Here is a 15,713-nt window from a genome sequence, read left to right as displayed (position 1 = left end):
TACATGATAAATTTTTTACATAATATGGATATGCTTTTGCAGACTTCAGTAGTATGGCTTATGGGTCCTCCTAAAGTAAGGCCCTTTCCTGATACAACCTATGTCTGCAACACCTGCAAGACTGTACATTGATACAAAACACTAAGAAGTCTCTGATGAAAGTTCATGCCATGTTATGATCAGTTTATTTATGTCTGTAAAAGTTCATCATATCATTGTATACCATAGACTAACTTTCACTGACAAACTGATTAAAGCATTGCTTTAATCTACATCAGAGCAATTCACTGTTGTATGTTAGTTTGAAAGTGTGATAAGTGTACGATACAATGATACTCCGATCAGCAGTAGTTGTAAAACATGACATCAATCAATAGCTCTCAAGTCCTGTCAAATAATGGCAAAACTTAATTACAAATAGTAGTAAGTTTTATATATCAGCATGGTTGTACAAAGGTTATAATAATGTACATTGTCAAGCAGTGCAACTTTAGTTATAATAACATGCATGTAGAGCTTACAATCTGTTCTGGTTGACAGAGGTCAGCCGTAACTATGGAAATTGTCACTCTGATGAGGCTTGTCAACCAGGACTGATTACAGATTAAATTTTCTTGACTGAGTTGAACTGCTTGTGTGTTAAAACAAAACTGAATTTGATTAATTCTGCTTAACTCCTTGATCAGCATTAAATAGCAATTATTTGTATTTTGTTTTCAGATGGTGATTTGTCAAATGTGATGGACAGGAAGCATTGAGAACCATCATCAGTTTTCACAGGACTTGATTTAAGGGAAGACTGGTGTTTTTTTCTATATACTTACTTGTGACTCGTAGCCCATGTCATCTCTAAGACCTTCTCTATGTAGGGTAGAGCTGGGTTCACCATCTGCCTCCCTGGCTTGTATCCAATCATCCGTGCCGTCGTCATGCATACTAGTTCCAAACTCAACTAGAATTGATTTACCACCTGGCGGAACTTCCACTGATTTACCATCTGAACCAATCATATATGTTTTACCATCTTGAGTAACATAGGTGGTCCTATTATGCAAATTAAGACACATGATTGGTTTAATCATTACTATAAGAGAGACCTAGGTGGGACTCCAATATGAGTCATAATTTTATTATGATTGGTTTGGGGGGAAAAGATATGGGTTCAAATTTAACAAGATGACCATATACATTTCCAATGTTAAAATAGCAAAAATAGAAAAAGTTTTGTTTCGGATAACATGACTTAAGAAATTAGGATACATGTAGGTAGGTTGGAATATTATCTATTTTTTCAACCCACAGACAAGATAATCATTGGTCATAATACTTCCGTAACAGTTGATGAGGTGTAAAAGAGGTAAAAGAAGACAATTATGTGATTCAGAAGTAGACAAACACAATATGCAGACTGTGCTGACATCGTTTCTCTCTGGAATGTGAATTTTTAAAAAGTAACCAAAGATTCTTTGACAGGGTAATTGAAGTAAATTGTCATAATTTTATCTTTTTCTTTGTAAAAAATGTTTAGGGTTGGTGGCTTAAATTAGGGTTGATCAGGTTATCGTAAACACTTTTTTTATTAGGCCCAAGTAATCAAGTCAGTGATACTTTTGCATTTAAATAACTTGGCACAAAACAATGTCTTGTGTACTTTCTGACACACTGACAGCAGTTACTATGGTAATGATATGGCTTTTGAACAAGTTGATGATGAGAACAGTAGCATGTATTTGATAGATTCTGCATTTAGGTAAAATCCACTCAGTGGCACTTTCTAACTCACCTTGAATCCATAAAAGTTGATGCATCAGCTCTGTTAAAATACAAAATAATTAGGATTTAATGCATGAAATGATATTGACAAAATATACTAATGGCATCTACTTGGACAGAATATAGGAACTCACTATGTCTAGATAATCAATAAAAAGAGTAATATCCAGCAAATAACAATTTATCACTGGAAAGATTCACAGCTGTGGATATGCATAGCAAACATGAAAAAACAATTGAAAGTAATTCTAATGAGATTCCTGATTAGACAAAGAAAAAAACTCTGTTTCCAATAACAAGGTTCAGAAAATAGGGTAGATAGTTGAGGATTTTTTTTCATTTTTTGAAAACATTTTGCTTCAACCCAAAACCAAACAAAATGTCTGTCAGAATACCCTTTCTGTGATACTTTGATTAAATATGTACAGACATCACTGGGGAAAGAAAACAGACATTCATGAAGGCCTTATCTTTTTTGTTTTAAATATTAAAAAAGTGTTTAGAGTCTGCAGTTATACTCTAGGGTCAGTTGGTTATCAGAAACACAGTTTTTATATTTGGCCTTAAAACTAAACTTTCTGCAATGTTCTCTATAGGAACTTGTTCAGTTTCAACATTTTGCAAGTCACAAACATTTGCATGAAATAGATTTCAGTATAAACTCTTAGACTAGTTCTATACTTGTCTTGTACCAGTTGACCATCAATTTCAAAATAATACATAGCCGACTGAACAGGAACAATAACTTTACAAAGCAAACCACGTAATATACATATTGAAATAGTGTATGATGGGGAGGGGGGGGGGGGGAGTGATTAACTGAATGTAGAGGTTTATTACTTACTGTAGCACAGCATCTGAGTATGCAGGGTTCTCAATACCCACACCAACATTTGGTAGTGGATACATTTCAGCCCAAAGATGTTGTCGTCTAACTTGCTCCTTTTCACGCCTATATAGCAGGAAAATAAGATATACATATTTAAATATCTATGTGAACATGAAATTCAGGTGTACACAGCCAGTTTTAGTTTCCATACTGTGTGATGCAGTGTTTTTTTAAGGAAAGTCAGTACTTGTCAAGGTTCTCCACCAAAATTTATATATTACAATGTATGGAACTATTTTACCAAATTTATTCCCGTTTGTTACCGGGGTTACCACACCTTAGCAAAAGTACTGTATAATTGGAGAATATAGCAAACTGCAGCATAGTTGTGCAAATGGTACTTGTATGTTTCATAGTATTAATAATATTGCTCTTGTAATATTTCAATATAAGCTGAAAATCAAAGAAACACCTGAGACTCAAACAAACCTATAAACATTTGAAATTTGAGCATTAGGTAAACAATCAACTTTACACATGACTCCCCATAAATCTGAAATATAAGAAATCAAACTACTAAAGGTAAAGGAATGAAAATTAATGTTAAGTGATATACTTACTTCTCCCACCATATAAAGAGTGCAACGATGGCTAGAATAGATGCAATTAATATCAGTATACCCAATGCTATTAACGCCGCAACAACACCAGGTAGTTCTGACGGCTGTTTCCTTATCTTGTCAAAGATTTCTGTAATTGTGATGATTTTCCAGTCTTTCACAAATGTTTTTTCATCAATGTCACCTGGCTCCTGAGGCGATTGGCTAATGAGGCTGTTAACAGATGTAAATAGAAGCGACAATAATTACAGTTGGCTTTATAGTCTAATGGAGTACCTTCTCTTTGAGGCTATTAACAGATGCAAATTTAAGATACAACAACTACAGTACATTCTCTTTGATGATTTAAACCATGGCAGCTACTAATGGAATTTAACTGTTTATGTTTGTTACTTACTCCAAAATATCTCTAGCTGGAACTACTTGTCCACTAGCAGGATCAATGCCATAGAACCATACGTCTGTCCTGTAATCAAAACAACAGATAGTGTGAAGAAAACAAACAAACATATATTTTGTAAATTTAATGAAGTGTCAATAATAGTTTCTGAAAAATCATGAAAAATGATGGCCATTTTGAAAACATTTACTCATATTACAAGCACTATACACAAGAAATAATGTAAGGGTTAGTTTCTCTGTCCACTGCTCATGGGGATCCTAGAAGCTCTGGAGGTTTTTAAAACTTTATCATGCCTGGTATAATTCTCAATATTGGATGCCCTTGGTCAGGTCAGTTCACCAAAGGAAAATTACACAGCTGGACTCGTGAACTCATGTACCTTGTACTAAAATAAGTGTAGGTATTTATTGTCTAGTTTACATTTACAAATTAAACAAACTTACTCATCAGGGTTAACTTCATCACCTTCAACTCTTGGTCCTACTTTGATGTGGTCAATAATTAAACCTGTTAAATTAGCTAGATCACTGTAACAAAACAACAAATTGTGTACTGTTAATAGTAAAAAGATTGAAGGGAAGTTTTCATTCGGGCTAAAATTAGAATTGGCCATCTCAGTGTTGTTTCACTAATACATACATTTTGTATTACCATAATTTGATAAAACTTAGAATTGGCCACTGTGTATCCAAGGTAACCATCTCAGTTTTGTTTCACCTGTATGTGTAATACCATAACTTGGTTTGGATTATAATCATCATGTCTAGAAGCATATCCATCAATAGCAACTGTCATTGTATTGGGAGAGGGCACTGCTCCAAAAAATTATTTGCACCATATTGTGTACATACCAAAATATTCCACTTGTAGTTAGTGCAGCTTGTTTGTATCTTACTGTAATATTGACTAACTTGTAGAAAGCAGATTAAATGTAGATGTACAAACAGTAAGTCACTAAATACGCTTTGATGAGATTTAGTTTAGCATTATAAGTACAATGCAGACTATAGGAATTTCACTAGTTTTCTGAGTACTTAAGCATACTTACTCTAGAATGTCATCTAGATTTTCCAAGACCACTCCAGGTGGAAGTTCAGAGGTCACAACACCAAGATCATTCACAGTTAGTATGAAAATCTAGAAGTATGAAAACCAGTACATCACTATCATAATGTATTGTGGAAATTTCATTTCTTTCAAGTGTTGAATTATATTTCATCCACTTACAAGTAGAGATCTGAGAGTTAAAAAATCAACTGGGCAGGACAAATTTTGGTGAACCCATCTCTCCCACCTTGTGTAACTAGTCAGACTAAATTGATTGTATTGGATAGATTTTATTCATAAAACTTGACACCATAGTGAGAAAGGAACATTTTCTGAAGCCTTAGTCATGGCTACTCAACAAGTTAGTCTGACTGGTTCCAGCACTATGCACCTCTCGTGGCAATTTTGAAACAGAAGTGTGGAGTTCACCATCTTTGAAATTCTAAAATAACTTGAAGAAATAATCTTTGTCTGTCTATCTGTCTGTCTGTCTGTCTGTCTGTCTGTCTGTCTGTCTGTCTGTCTCTCTCTCTCTGTCTCATTGTATTCTATTGTATTGTTTACTTACAAGAACAGTTGCTGGTATAGCTTGATTTCCAGTTCCATAGGTATCTGAAGCTTTCACTTTAAAACTATAACGAAGTCCAGCTTTGTCAGTAAAGATGTCAGCTGTATTCACAATACCAGTTTCTTGTTGTACAATGAATTTATCACTGCTATCACTACTGTCCATATTGTACCATACCAGGCTGTGGTTACCAGTGTCAGCATCAGTTGCCTTAACAAATACAAAAAAGATATGACATTTATCTAATAAAATTATTTTTTCATCCATTCAGAGGTAGAAGACCGCATGTACAGAAGAACTTGGTGTCCTTGTGTCAGAGAAGGACTCAATATGTACAAAAACCTATTATCAAGAGCTCTGTTGATATTTTGGGACTACATGTATATTTGAATTTTTGATGTTGAAACAGTAATTAAAATGTGTTCAAAATGTACATATTATGTGTCAGTTTGTTCAATGATATGAATGATGATGTCTTTAATAACACATGTTGACTGGTCTTCTTTGGACAACAGCATACAGCGAACTGATCACCCAAAAACTAACCTAAGGCCTTTGCGGAAATAGATTGGTTTTGGGGTGATCAACAGGCCCTCATATGCTGTCACCCTCATAGCCAGTCAACAAGTGTACAATGAATACCAGGCTATACTGTAGAACAGGAAAGTACAGATTCCTACACAACTAATACGCCATAACAAATCCAGACTATGATATTTTCAAATGTATGCATCAAAGCAATGAACACATACATACCTGAAGTTGTAGAATAGAGCTGCCATAACTTGTATCATCAGTGATACCCTTGACGTATCTATCCATTGTAAATAGTGGTGGGTTATCATTGACATCACCAACAGGTACTATAACATACATCTCATTAGAGGCAAGATCTACAATATACAAGGACACTTAATTGATGAAAAAAAATAATGTTACAGAATTCATTATATCATAAATAGTTTACAAGCCTCCAGTCAAAGACATAGGCCCCCAACTTGCATTTTTATATGGCAAAGGATTTGACCAATTTGCTATTTGACCTTGATAATGGGCATCAAAGTCAAATATCAAGATATAAAAAGAAAGCTTACTTTTGGGTATAGACATTGAAATGGAGCCTTTGTGTATTCAACGTGTTGAGTTAATGTAGAAAGAAAAATTTTGTCATTTCACCTTGAATATATTTGTCAAGGTCAAAGGTCAGTCTCATTAGAAAGTTCATTATTTATAACATGAATGGTGTCCATATGTATCAAACCTTTGGCGATAACAGGCAAAATGTGCTTTTTTATCACAAATATGGCTGCCATTTTCCTATACAGTTGAAGTCCTAAATACACATGCATCAAATGGTCAAATCCAAGTCATGATTATAATATCATCATCACTTGAAATGTTTGACTCAAAAAGATGTGAACATAACCTAAATTTAGTTATTTGACCTTGAAGATATTCAAGGTCAAGGTCTTAAAAGAAAGTTCATATTTGATATTATGAATGTAGGCACTTGAATGTAGGCACTTGAATGGAGTGATTACGTATTATACATCCAAAGTTATGATATATATTGTGAAATTTAACAACAAATATGGCTGCCATTCAGCCATATTTGATTCAGCACAATACCAAGTGACTTGCATATATCTCACATAGTATGTTACCTTTGTGCCAGGTTTGGTTGAAATTGGTTTGTGCATGCCAGAGATGTGATGGGGAACACACACATGCATGCACAGACAGATGGAACCCAACATGTAAGTCTCCTATGGGCAGTGCCCGTTGAGGACTAAAAAAGACTAAATATAATAATTGTAATTGGTGTTATAAATATATAAGGTATATTTGACTTCACTAGTTGATAAAAATGGACAAAATTATCAACAAGAAGAATCTTCAAACTGCTAGTAGGTTGGTCAGTCAACCAACCAAAGATTTGTGTTGAAATTACTTACTGATGTCTCTTTTTCTTCTTTGTGTACTTGTTGTATTTCTTGTAGTTGTTGCTTGGATTAATAGTCTGTATTCTGATATTGATTCCCTATCCAACACACCTATAGTTGTTAGGTGTCGACTAACTGGATCCAATAAAAAGTGGCCTATCAAATCCAAAACAAAAAAGTTTGTAAGACGTACCCAGCACCATATATCACATTAGAAGTAAATTTTTATCAACTTATCAACACCTCAGTAGTAAATACAGACACCATGAAAGTTTTCATTATTAAATGTGCGAAAATGACGTTCAGAATTCGCATTGATGCTAGACCCTCTCCCCACCATAATGAATAAAGTTCGCTTATTGAGCTTGTGTGATCGTCCCTAAGGGTATGATAATTTTTATAGATCTATACCTTGTTCATTTCCACTGATAATAACATACATAATCTCCAAACCGTCTTCATCCAAGGGGTCATAGGCAGCTGGGATTATTTCATCATAGCTTCCACTCACAGCATTCTCCATGGCTTCAGGCATTCTGTTGATGTACAGTCACAACACACAATTTAATTCTCAAGTTACATAAAATAAAATAAAGTAAAACACAGATACAGATATCTATATTCATCTACAATCACCAGTGCAAAAGTGACTCCATACCAAATTTAGAAAAGAGCTAAAAATCTGTTTTGAAAATAGCACATCATGTACTTATGGTAATGTATATTTTGTGCTAATGATTTGGTAGTATTGATACATGTCAAGGTTTGTCTTTCATTGGGGATATCAACCCTAAGTACTTGCATTAGGCCTAAAAAAAATTGTGATTCCCAGGCCAAATAAAAAAATTGTGGGGTTCCAGTTATGCTCAATTTTAGATCAAGTGGGGTAGGTAGATTTTTTAAATTTTTTACATTTTTTTTTCATGTGTCAGTGTCTAGTTCAGGTAGTTATGTTTTCTGTTGTTTTTCAAATAGTCTCTGTGTTATTGGTTTCTTCCTATCAGATGTACAACCATTACAGATTTCAAGAACAGTTAAAACTCTGCCAAACAACTTTTTATCACCAAACTGGGCCATCACTTAGAGGATTCTAACTTCATCCAATATGTAGTGAAGTTTTGTACTAATCATCTTTTATATAATGTAATGAACAAGACCTCTCTGTCCAATTACACCAAGAATATCTACCTTTTGCATCAGCTATCATCTATCAGTCACTGTTACTGTAATAGACCATGACATTGACATTTCAACTTTGACCTCATTTTTACTTACCTATGTTCCTTATCAACATTAATGTAAGTTGGTTGACCAGCACTGTAATCCAACACACTGATCATAAGGGACTGATTTGCTTCTTGTCTTGGGTATCCACCATCATATGCAACAATAGTCAGCTGGAATACATAGGAAGATTACAGTGTTTAATGCTATACAACCAAAATCTTACAGGGGGCCACTTACAGTGTTTAATGCTATACAACCAAAATCTTACAGGGGGCCACTTACAGTATTTCATGATATACCACCAAAATCTTACAGGGGGCCCCACACAAGCTGAGTTTGTACATTTTTTAAGCAAGATTTATGCTTTGAATGTACTTACTGATTAAAAGCATACATGAATATTAAAGTGGTCATATGGATGAGGACTGGGATATTTATTTGGATTTTTAATTCATAAAATAATTATATCATGGCATCCTACTTGATAAATTTGAAACAAGATAGAAGTCTGTGTTTGTAACTCAATATATTGCAAAAATTTAAACGTGTACAAAGTTTGTTATTCTATGTACAATAACAAACATTTTAGACATTTATTAATCTTTTGCAATTTACTGAGTTACAAAACAAGGATTTGGCATATGTTGTTTCACATTCATTGTTCAAGTAGGGAGCCATAATAAAATTGTTTTATAAATTAAAAATCCAAAATAAATACCCAATCCTTATCCATATGATCACTTTAATCATTAACTATGTCAAATCATAAAGCTATAAAAACAACAGAATTAACTTTTTTTCAATGGTCCAATCAAATGAAAACTCCTTTTACCATATTCATGTGAAAATCAAATTTTTTTTCTAAGCAATAACATGTGTTATATATCATATAGACGATACAAATATCTAACCAGATATGAAGTATAGAATTTGTGATGAACGCTACAACAATTCCCATCAATATACCCAAATAAAGTGACGTTTCTTACTTCATGTGACTGCTGATTGATTCCTTGGTCAAACAAAGCAGAAGTGGTCACTTCTCCTGTGTTTCTGTCTATGGTAAAATAGGCACTGCCTTGGGACAACATATATGATATTTTGGCATTGTCACCCTGCAAATAAACAAGAAAAACAAAAGAATTGTAGACAGTAAACTCTAGGGAATAAAAGAATGAACAAAATCCATTAAATTGTCATCTGTTTTAAAACACATACTTTCATCTCATCTTATTTGAAATTTGTTCAAATACTCGCAGATACAAAAGATTTTGGAAAATTTTTATATTTTTTTAAATCATAGTATTTGATTCTTAACCCTCTTATAATGATAATATGCATAAAAGATGAAGAGCACACTTCAAGTTGAAAGTAATCATTTTATTCTTCCAAGTGAAGAGGAACACTCCTCTAGGGTATAATTTCGTATTCTGAAGTCATTTTACATTACATACATTATGAGCGATGGTTGTGAAACATTGAGTTGAAAATTGTTCCTCATTTAATATTCAGTGCAGGTGCTCACCATGGACATGCATTGCATCATGTGAGTCCACAGTTATGCATATGTAATGACTGAATATAAATATTCATGATTCCTTAGTGCATATTACCTTCAATGAAACAATCAAATTGGTAAAAACATTGATTTACCAATTCAAGGTATAGTAAAGTGGTATTTCAAGGAAGACAAATTTTGACAAAAACTAACCTCATCGGCATCTTCAGCTTGTATTGTTATCACTGGAGTACCAACATCTGATGTCAGTGGTATTACTGGGGAAATGTATGATCCAGCAAAAACAGGTAGGTTATCATTAGCATCATCAATCACTATCGCTATGGTGATGGTGTCATTTAGCTGCACTGATGCCTTGGTGTTGGTTGCCATGACAGTCACATCATACATCCCTCCTGTGCTTTCATCTTCTCTGTCTAGCTCAACGTTTGTAAAAATCTCACCAGTTTCAGAGTTTATGAAAAAGACATCTAATCCACTGCCACCTTCAAATAAAAAGATAATTCTATTTTTAGATGATGAAAGTCAGTTATTTTGGAATGACGGAGACATTCTGATCCAGCTACCATGTTTAATGCGTCGGAAATTGACATCATATAACTGTAATCACTATATCTGATTATACAAGTTGTTCTCAGTGAACAGGACACAATAACTAAAGTACTGGGTTACTCTGTATACACTGGAATTAACAGATTAAGATGTGTTGTTAACTTGAAAAAGCACATGTGAAATATTCATGATGTCGCTAGCCTACCTGTAGACTTGAAGGACTAATTTGTGTGTGGTGCTAGTGGTATTACATGTAGACTTGAAGGACTAATTTGTGTGTGTGGTGCTAGTGGTATTACATGTAGACTTGAAGGACTAATTTGTGTGTGGTGCTAGTGGTATTACATGTAGACTTTTATATCATAAAAACAAATTTAGGATAAGGATCATTTAATTACATTATACTTGTTGTCACATAATGTACAAATTCTTCTACTGGGCATTATTATCATTATTTATTTATTTCTTGTAAAAAAACGCACTACACATGCGTCTCAGCGCATTGTACAGACTGAAGTTAAAAAATTGCAAAAGTAAATAACTGAGCAAAGAAAATAACAGCACTCACACACAGGAAAAATAAATCAGCACCAAGTATAAAAATCAACCCATTAGAATAATTCTAATTGTATAAAAACCGACAAGTTAAAATCAAATACTTTCCTTAAAACCGACTGGTGAAATTAAATTACTTGAAATGTTGTCTAAAAAGATGCGTCTTTAAACTATGTTTAAAATGTCAAATGTCAATGTCTTTGCATTTCTTATTTCAAATGAAGGCAAATTCCACAGAGAGGCAATCTGATTAAAATTTGATGTGGTAAAAGCGGCTAGATATCTTTATTTACCTCTATATGTCCATCATTTTGTGTTGTTTGTTTTGTCCTGAGTGATCGCTGCCTTTGTGGGAAGGCGGCGATCACTCAGAACAAAACAAACATCACAAAACAATGGAAATAGAGGTAAATGAAAGCATCTAGCTGCTTTCACCAATTCCGATTTTAATCAGATTGACAGAGAGGGTGAGCGCACACTGAAAAAGCCCTCTGGCCATAAGACTTTTTAAAAAATAAAAACATGGTATATGATAGTTGATATTGCCGTTGTGGATGCAAGTTTCTGTTTCCCTTTACTCAATAAACACAAATAAAATTCAAAAAAAGTTTTGGTTGTGCACATGTGTATGGGGACACTAGTAAAAGTGAAGACTGTTGGTTTATGTCAGAGCAGGGTTTTATTTCTGCAATATAATTACAACTTTCTATTCCTTCTATTTACAACTTTGTGTAGAGTAAGCATTTGTGTATATAATACTTACCAACAAGTGAGTACTCCAAGTATGCATTATCACCAGTATCTCCATCACTTGCCAAAACTTGACCAACAGACGCATTGACAACATTTTCAATGACGTGGAAAGGAGCAGTGGGCTATATTATCAAGTAAAAGTAAATATAGAGAACATTATATTATGCACAAACCAAGTTATTATCTTTGAACAGAAAATATGGATTATATACCTTTGATGTTCTACATCATGACAACCTGTGTCTACGAAGTTCTTCGGTATGCGTAATGTAAGTCAAAATGTCCGTTGCCATTATTATTTCCCAATTTTCATAAATTATGCTTGAAATATGATTTTCGATATTCCATGATATTTTTCTTCATTCAGCCAGTCATTCATTCAGGGTTTTTCACTACTCGTCTAGTGACTCATAGTGACAAGGCCCCTTAGGTCACTCAATTTTTCCTTGGCTGAATGAAGAATTGCCCAAGGCAAACAACACACATCTAGGCCCTGGTCTTTCCAAAAGTTCTTGATATGACACAGCAAAAGAAATCCATGTAAAAAGCAAAATCCAGCAAATTTTGAGGAAAAAACTTTATTAGGAAGAATATGAGAATAATTGAATCACCTGTTCAAACTGTGGAAGTTCATCATTGACATCTTTTATGGTTATTCCTACAACACCATAGCCTCTTCTTGGTGGATACCCTCTATCTTCAGCGTATACCAATATCTGTTTGAAAAGTTATCAAATGAAAATTAGTAAGGTTAAATCATTTTCTTTAATTATCCATAATAGCAGGGGAATTGTCTATGGTTTACATAGGGGACATAGTGAAATTGAGAAAGCTTTGCCATTACAAGTGAGAGACAGGTAGTGCCCCAGCCCTTTCTTTCACTACTAATTTTCGAAAAAAAAGTGCATTGAAATTTGAGTTACGTTTGTTCATTTCATTTCAGAAGTCTACTGTACAAATGTTACCCTAACAATAAACTTGGTATCTACATGTATGTTAGCCTTTTTATTTCTGCTAATGTTTTACATTTGCTGAAAACAAGAATATGAAATTCACTATCAAAAATTATCAGACTAAGCACTTTGGGTCTAAATCACGTCACCTTCACAGTGATTGCAAAACTGTCTTTATACACTATATATGCAATTAAAATTAAAATATAACATTGGAGTAATATTTTTGCAATGTACATCATTGTATCATATATGTTACTTCTTCTCCAAATTTAAGATGACTGCACTGACAGTCGATCTGTGTACCCATAAATTATCAAATTACTCATTTCATTATCTGGTGCCATCTATCTGCCTACTAAACTAACAATGCAAGGAACTTTCTATCACAGCCCACCTAGAAAAAGGATTAAAATTTAGGTATGAAAAACAGAAAAGTTGGTCTCAAGGCTCCACTGATAAGATAACACTATTGTGAGAACCTGGGATTGAAACCCTGATACATATTTCTTACATTTTACGTGATATAATCTGCCATTTTGTCTTTTTGAGACTTCCTACATCATACTTACTAGATACAGTCTATATCTACAATATAAGAAGGACAAACTCTCACCTGATAATAAGTGTTTCCGTTCTCAAAGTCAAATGCTACCAAGGTTGTAACTTCACCACTTAGGGGGTCAATATCAAATACAGCATTGTTACCAGGAGTGTAACTACCTATGTACTGGATGTCAAACACAAACTCACCACTGACACCAGTATCGTCATCTGTTGCCTTAACTGTGTGAATGACACTACCTATAGCAGTATCCTGGGTAGAGAAGATCAGAAAAATTGAATCATATACACTAAGCAGTTTAATTTGGAAACATAGAATAAATAGTGAACTATCTCAGACTAAATTGAGCTGCCTCAGAAGGCCCAATCCAAAGATTGAATCAACTAATAGTAATTTAATAGGGCCAGTTTGAAATGTTTTACCGCTGGCGATGCACTCATTCTAGGTAGATTGCAGTCACTCCCATTTTTCAGTTATAATCGATCGATTCCACAATAGTCCTTACCATGCGATCTAGCAAAAGTACTTTCGGAAGACTGAGTTGATCATATGACATCTTCGCAACATTGCTCAAGATTATTTCATTTTTAAAACACTAAATACAACTAATATATCTCTACAAATTATAGGGTACATATTTCTTAAGACGGGAACTTATAAGTGCTTTTGCTAGATCATATGCCACATGCCGCTAAATTATAATAGTCATGAGTCATATGCTACCTCTGATACCCCCCCCCCCCCCCAATATCAAACAGTGTTGTATATTACCTCATTTATCTCCCGACTAAAGTCTGGTGGGGTAATGACTGGAGTATGTAAATTGCCTATCGTCCTTGTGATATTAACTGTCACAACTGTAGAGTCATTAAGTGGAGGAAGCCCACCATCCATGGCTATCACAATGAACTGTACTGAGTATGTAGCAATGGGCAGCAAAGACTTCTTGACAGTGATACGTCCATCTTGGTCAACATCAAAATATTCTACAGGAAAATTGAAATCAACAAAAGTAAACCATTAAGTTCACTTGACACATTAATCTTCATCATTTTTTTCAGAAGACTCAAATTATTTTACTGATTCAATATACCGATAGACGAGTAAATATTTTTGAAAATACCTATATTATGCACTAAAAATATAACTATTTCTAAGATATTTGTAGATTATCATTTTCCAATAGCTGATTAACACACGAAATCTAATACTGAACTGATTCAACAAGTCCCTAAAATATTTCACAGTTTTTGAGTTTATATTCAGTTGATATGACCGCCATTCGGTAAGCAGTGATTCAAGCACAAAAAGTAAGACATGTGTATATTTCTTTTGTTCTGTATTAGCTACAAATATGGCTGCCATTAGGTCAAACTTGTGAATGTCACAAAACAAAGTAATGTGTATATGTTCCATATGATATGTCACCTTTGTGCCAGGTTTGAATGAAATTGTGTAATACATGTCAGAGATATGAGGTATTGCAAATGGATGTATACACAGACAGACAGACAGACAGACAGACAGACAGACATACAGACAGACAGAGCCCAATTTGTAATAGTCCCCTGCCCTTTGAGGGACTAATAAATTGTGAACTGGACAGGATCTAACAACAAGTTGGAAATTCACTAGAAGATATCCATTTCCACCAACATCTACACTTTAATAGAGGAAAGTCCTACACACACTTACCAGTACTTGGATTATTTTCCTCAAATGTGTATGTAATTTGACCATTACCATAAGTTGGTGAATCTGCATCACTTGCTGGTGTTGTGGTTACCAAGGTACCAGGCATATCTGAATCCTTTATCTCAATGGAGTATAATGATGATGCAAATACTGGTGCAGTATTGTTTGGACTCACAACAATGACATCAACCTGTAATACAAAGTCCAAAATAGATTTACATGTGAAAATATTTAGCTTTGTACAAAATACTTTGTAGATATGATATCAAGGAGCAGAACTATGTAACCTTAAGTCGGTAATTATTTACTCTCTGATCATGACAGATCCATGCAATAATGGATTTTCTGATTAATCAAGTCCCTCAAACATTATCAATATGATCTTTTGCCAATCACCATACGAAGTGTTGTTATTCCATGTGAATAGATTTTCTGTTCATATTACTCAAGAAAAATTACCACCAGAAATATTTTACCACTTACAAATCTGTACTAAGCACTTGACTGACTGTGCAATGTAATTTCAGATGGGCATAATGAGACTAACCTGTTGTATTTCCATTTGCAGATGGAAAATACTATACTTTTAATTCACAATATGCAACTAGGCCAAATAAGTGTAAATTCAATCATGTTTTCCGAGATTCTAATGTCTGGGAAGAGAAACTATCATCCATGTTCATTCCCCTCCAAAATAACCCCCATCCTCCA

The 15,713-nt window shown here is 34.1% G+C and overlaps 1 protein-coding gene across 1 annotated transcript in view; it reads right to left on the bottom strand.

The window, feature by feature from the left end:
• The window catches only part of LOC144452437 (cadherin-23-like), a 135,248-nt gene that overhangs the window by 2,890 nt on the left and 116,645 nt on the right, over positions 1-15,713 (bottom strand). The window contains exons 62-80 of the mRNA XM_078143530.1: positions 15,003-15,192; positions 14,079-14,293; positions 13,359-13,559; positions 12,401-12,505; positions 11,800-11,911; positions 10,122-10,414; positions 9,400-9,525; positions 8,459-8,580; positions 7,595-7,719; positions 7,196-7,339; positions 5,997-6,133; positions 5,241-5,450; positions 4,674-4,762; positions 4,069-4,152; positions 3,620-3,688; positions 3,223-3,435; positions 2,618-2,725; positions 1,784-1,813; positions 825-1,044 (exon numbers count right to left, since the gene is read on the bottom strand). Of these exons, the coding sequence (XP_077999656.1) occupies positions 825-1,044; positions 1,784-1,813; positions 2,618-2,725; positions 3,223-3,435; positions 3,620-3,688; positions 4,069-4,152; positions 4,674-4,762; positions 5,241-5,450; positions 5,997-6,133; positions 7,196-7,339; positions 7,595-7,719; positions 8,459-8,580; positions 9,400-9,525; positions 10,122-10,414; positions 11,800-11,911; positions 12,401-12,505; positions 13,359-13,559; positions 14,079-14,293; positions 15,003-15,192 (2,793 nt within the window). The remainder of the gene's footprint in view (positions 1-824; positions 1,045-1,783; positions 1,814-2,617; positions 2,726-3,222; positions 3,436-3,619; positions 3,689-4,068; positions 4,153-4,673; positions 4,763-5,240; positions 5,451-5,996; positions 6,134-7,195; positions 7,340-7,594; positions 7,720-8,458; positions 8,581-9,399; positions 9,526-10,121; positions 10,415-11,799; positions 11,912-12,400; positions 12,506-13,358; positions 13,560-14,078; positions 14,294-15,002; positions 15,193-15,713) is intronic.

Source organism: Glandiceps talaboti, chromosome 22, assembly GCF_964340395.1.
Source record: "Glandiceps talaboti chromosome 22, keGlaTala1.1, whole genome shotgun sequence".
In the NCBI taxonomy this organism is placed as follows: Eukaryota; Metazoa; Hemichordata; class Enteropneusta; family Spengelidae; genus Glandiceps; species Glandiceps talaboti.
This window is presented reverse-complemented; position numbering and strand designations above follow the sequence as displayed.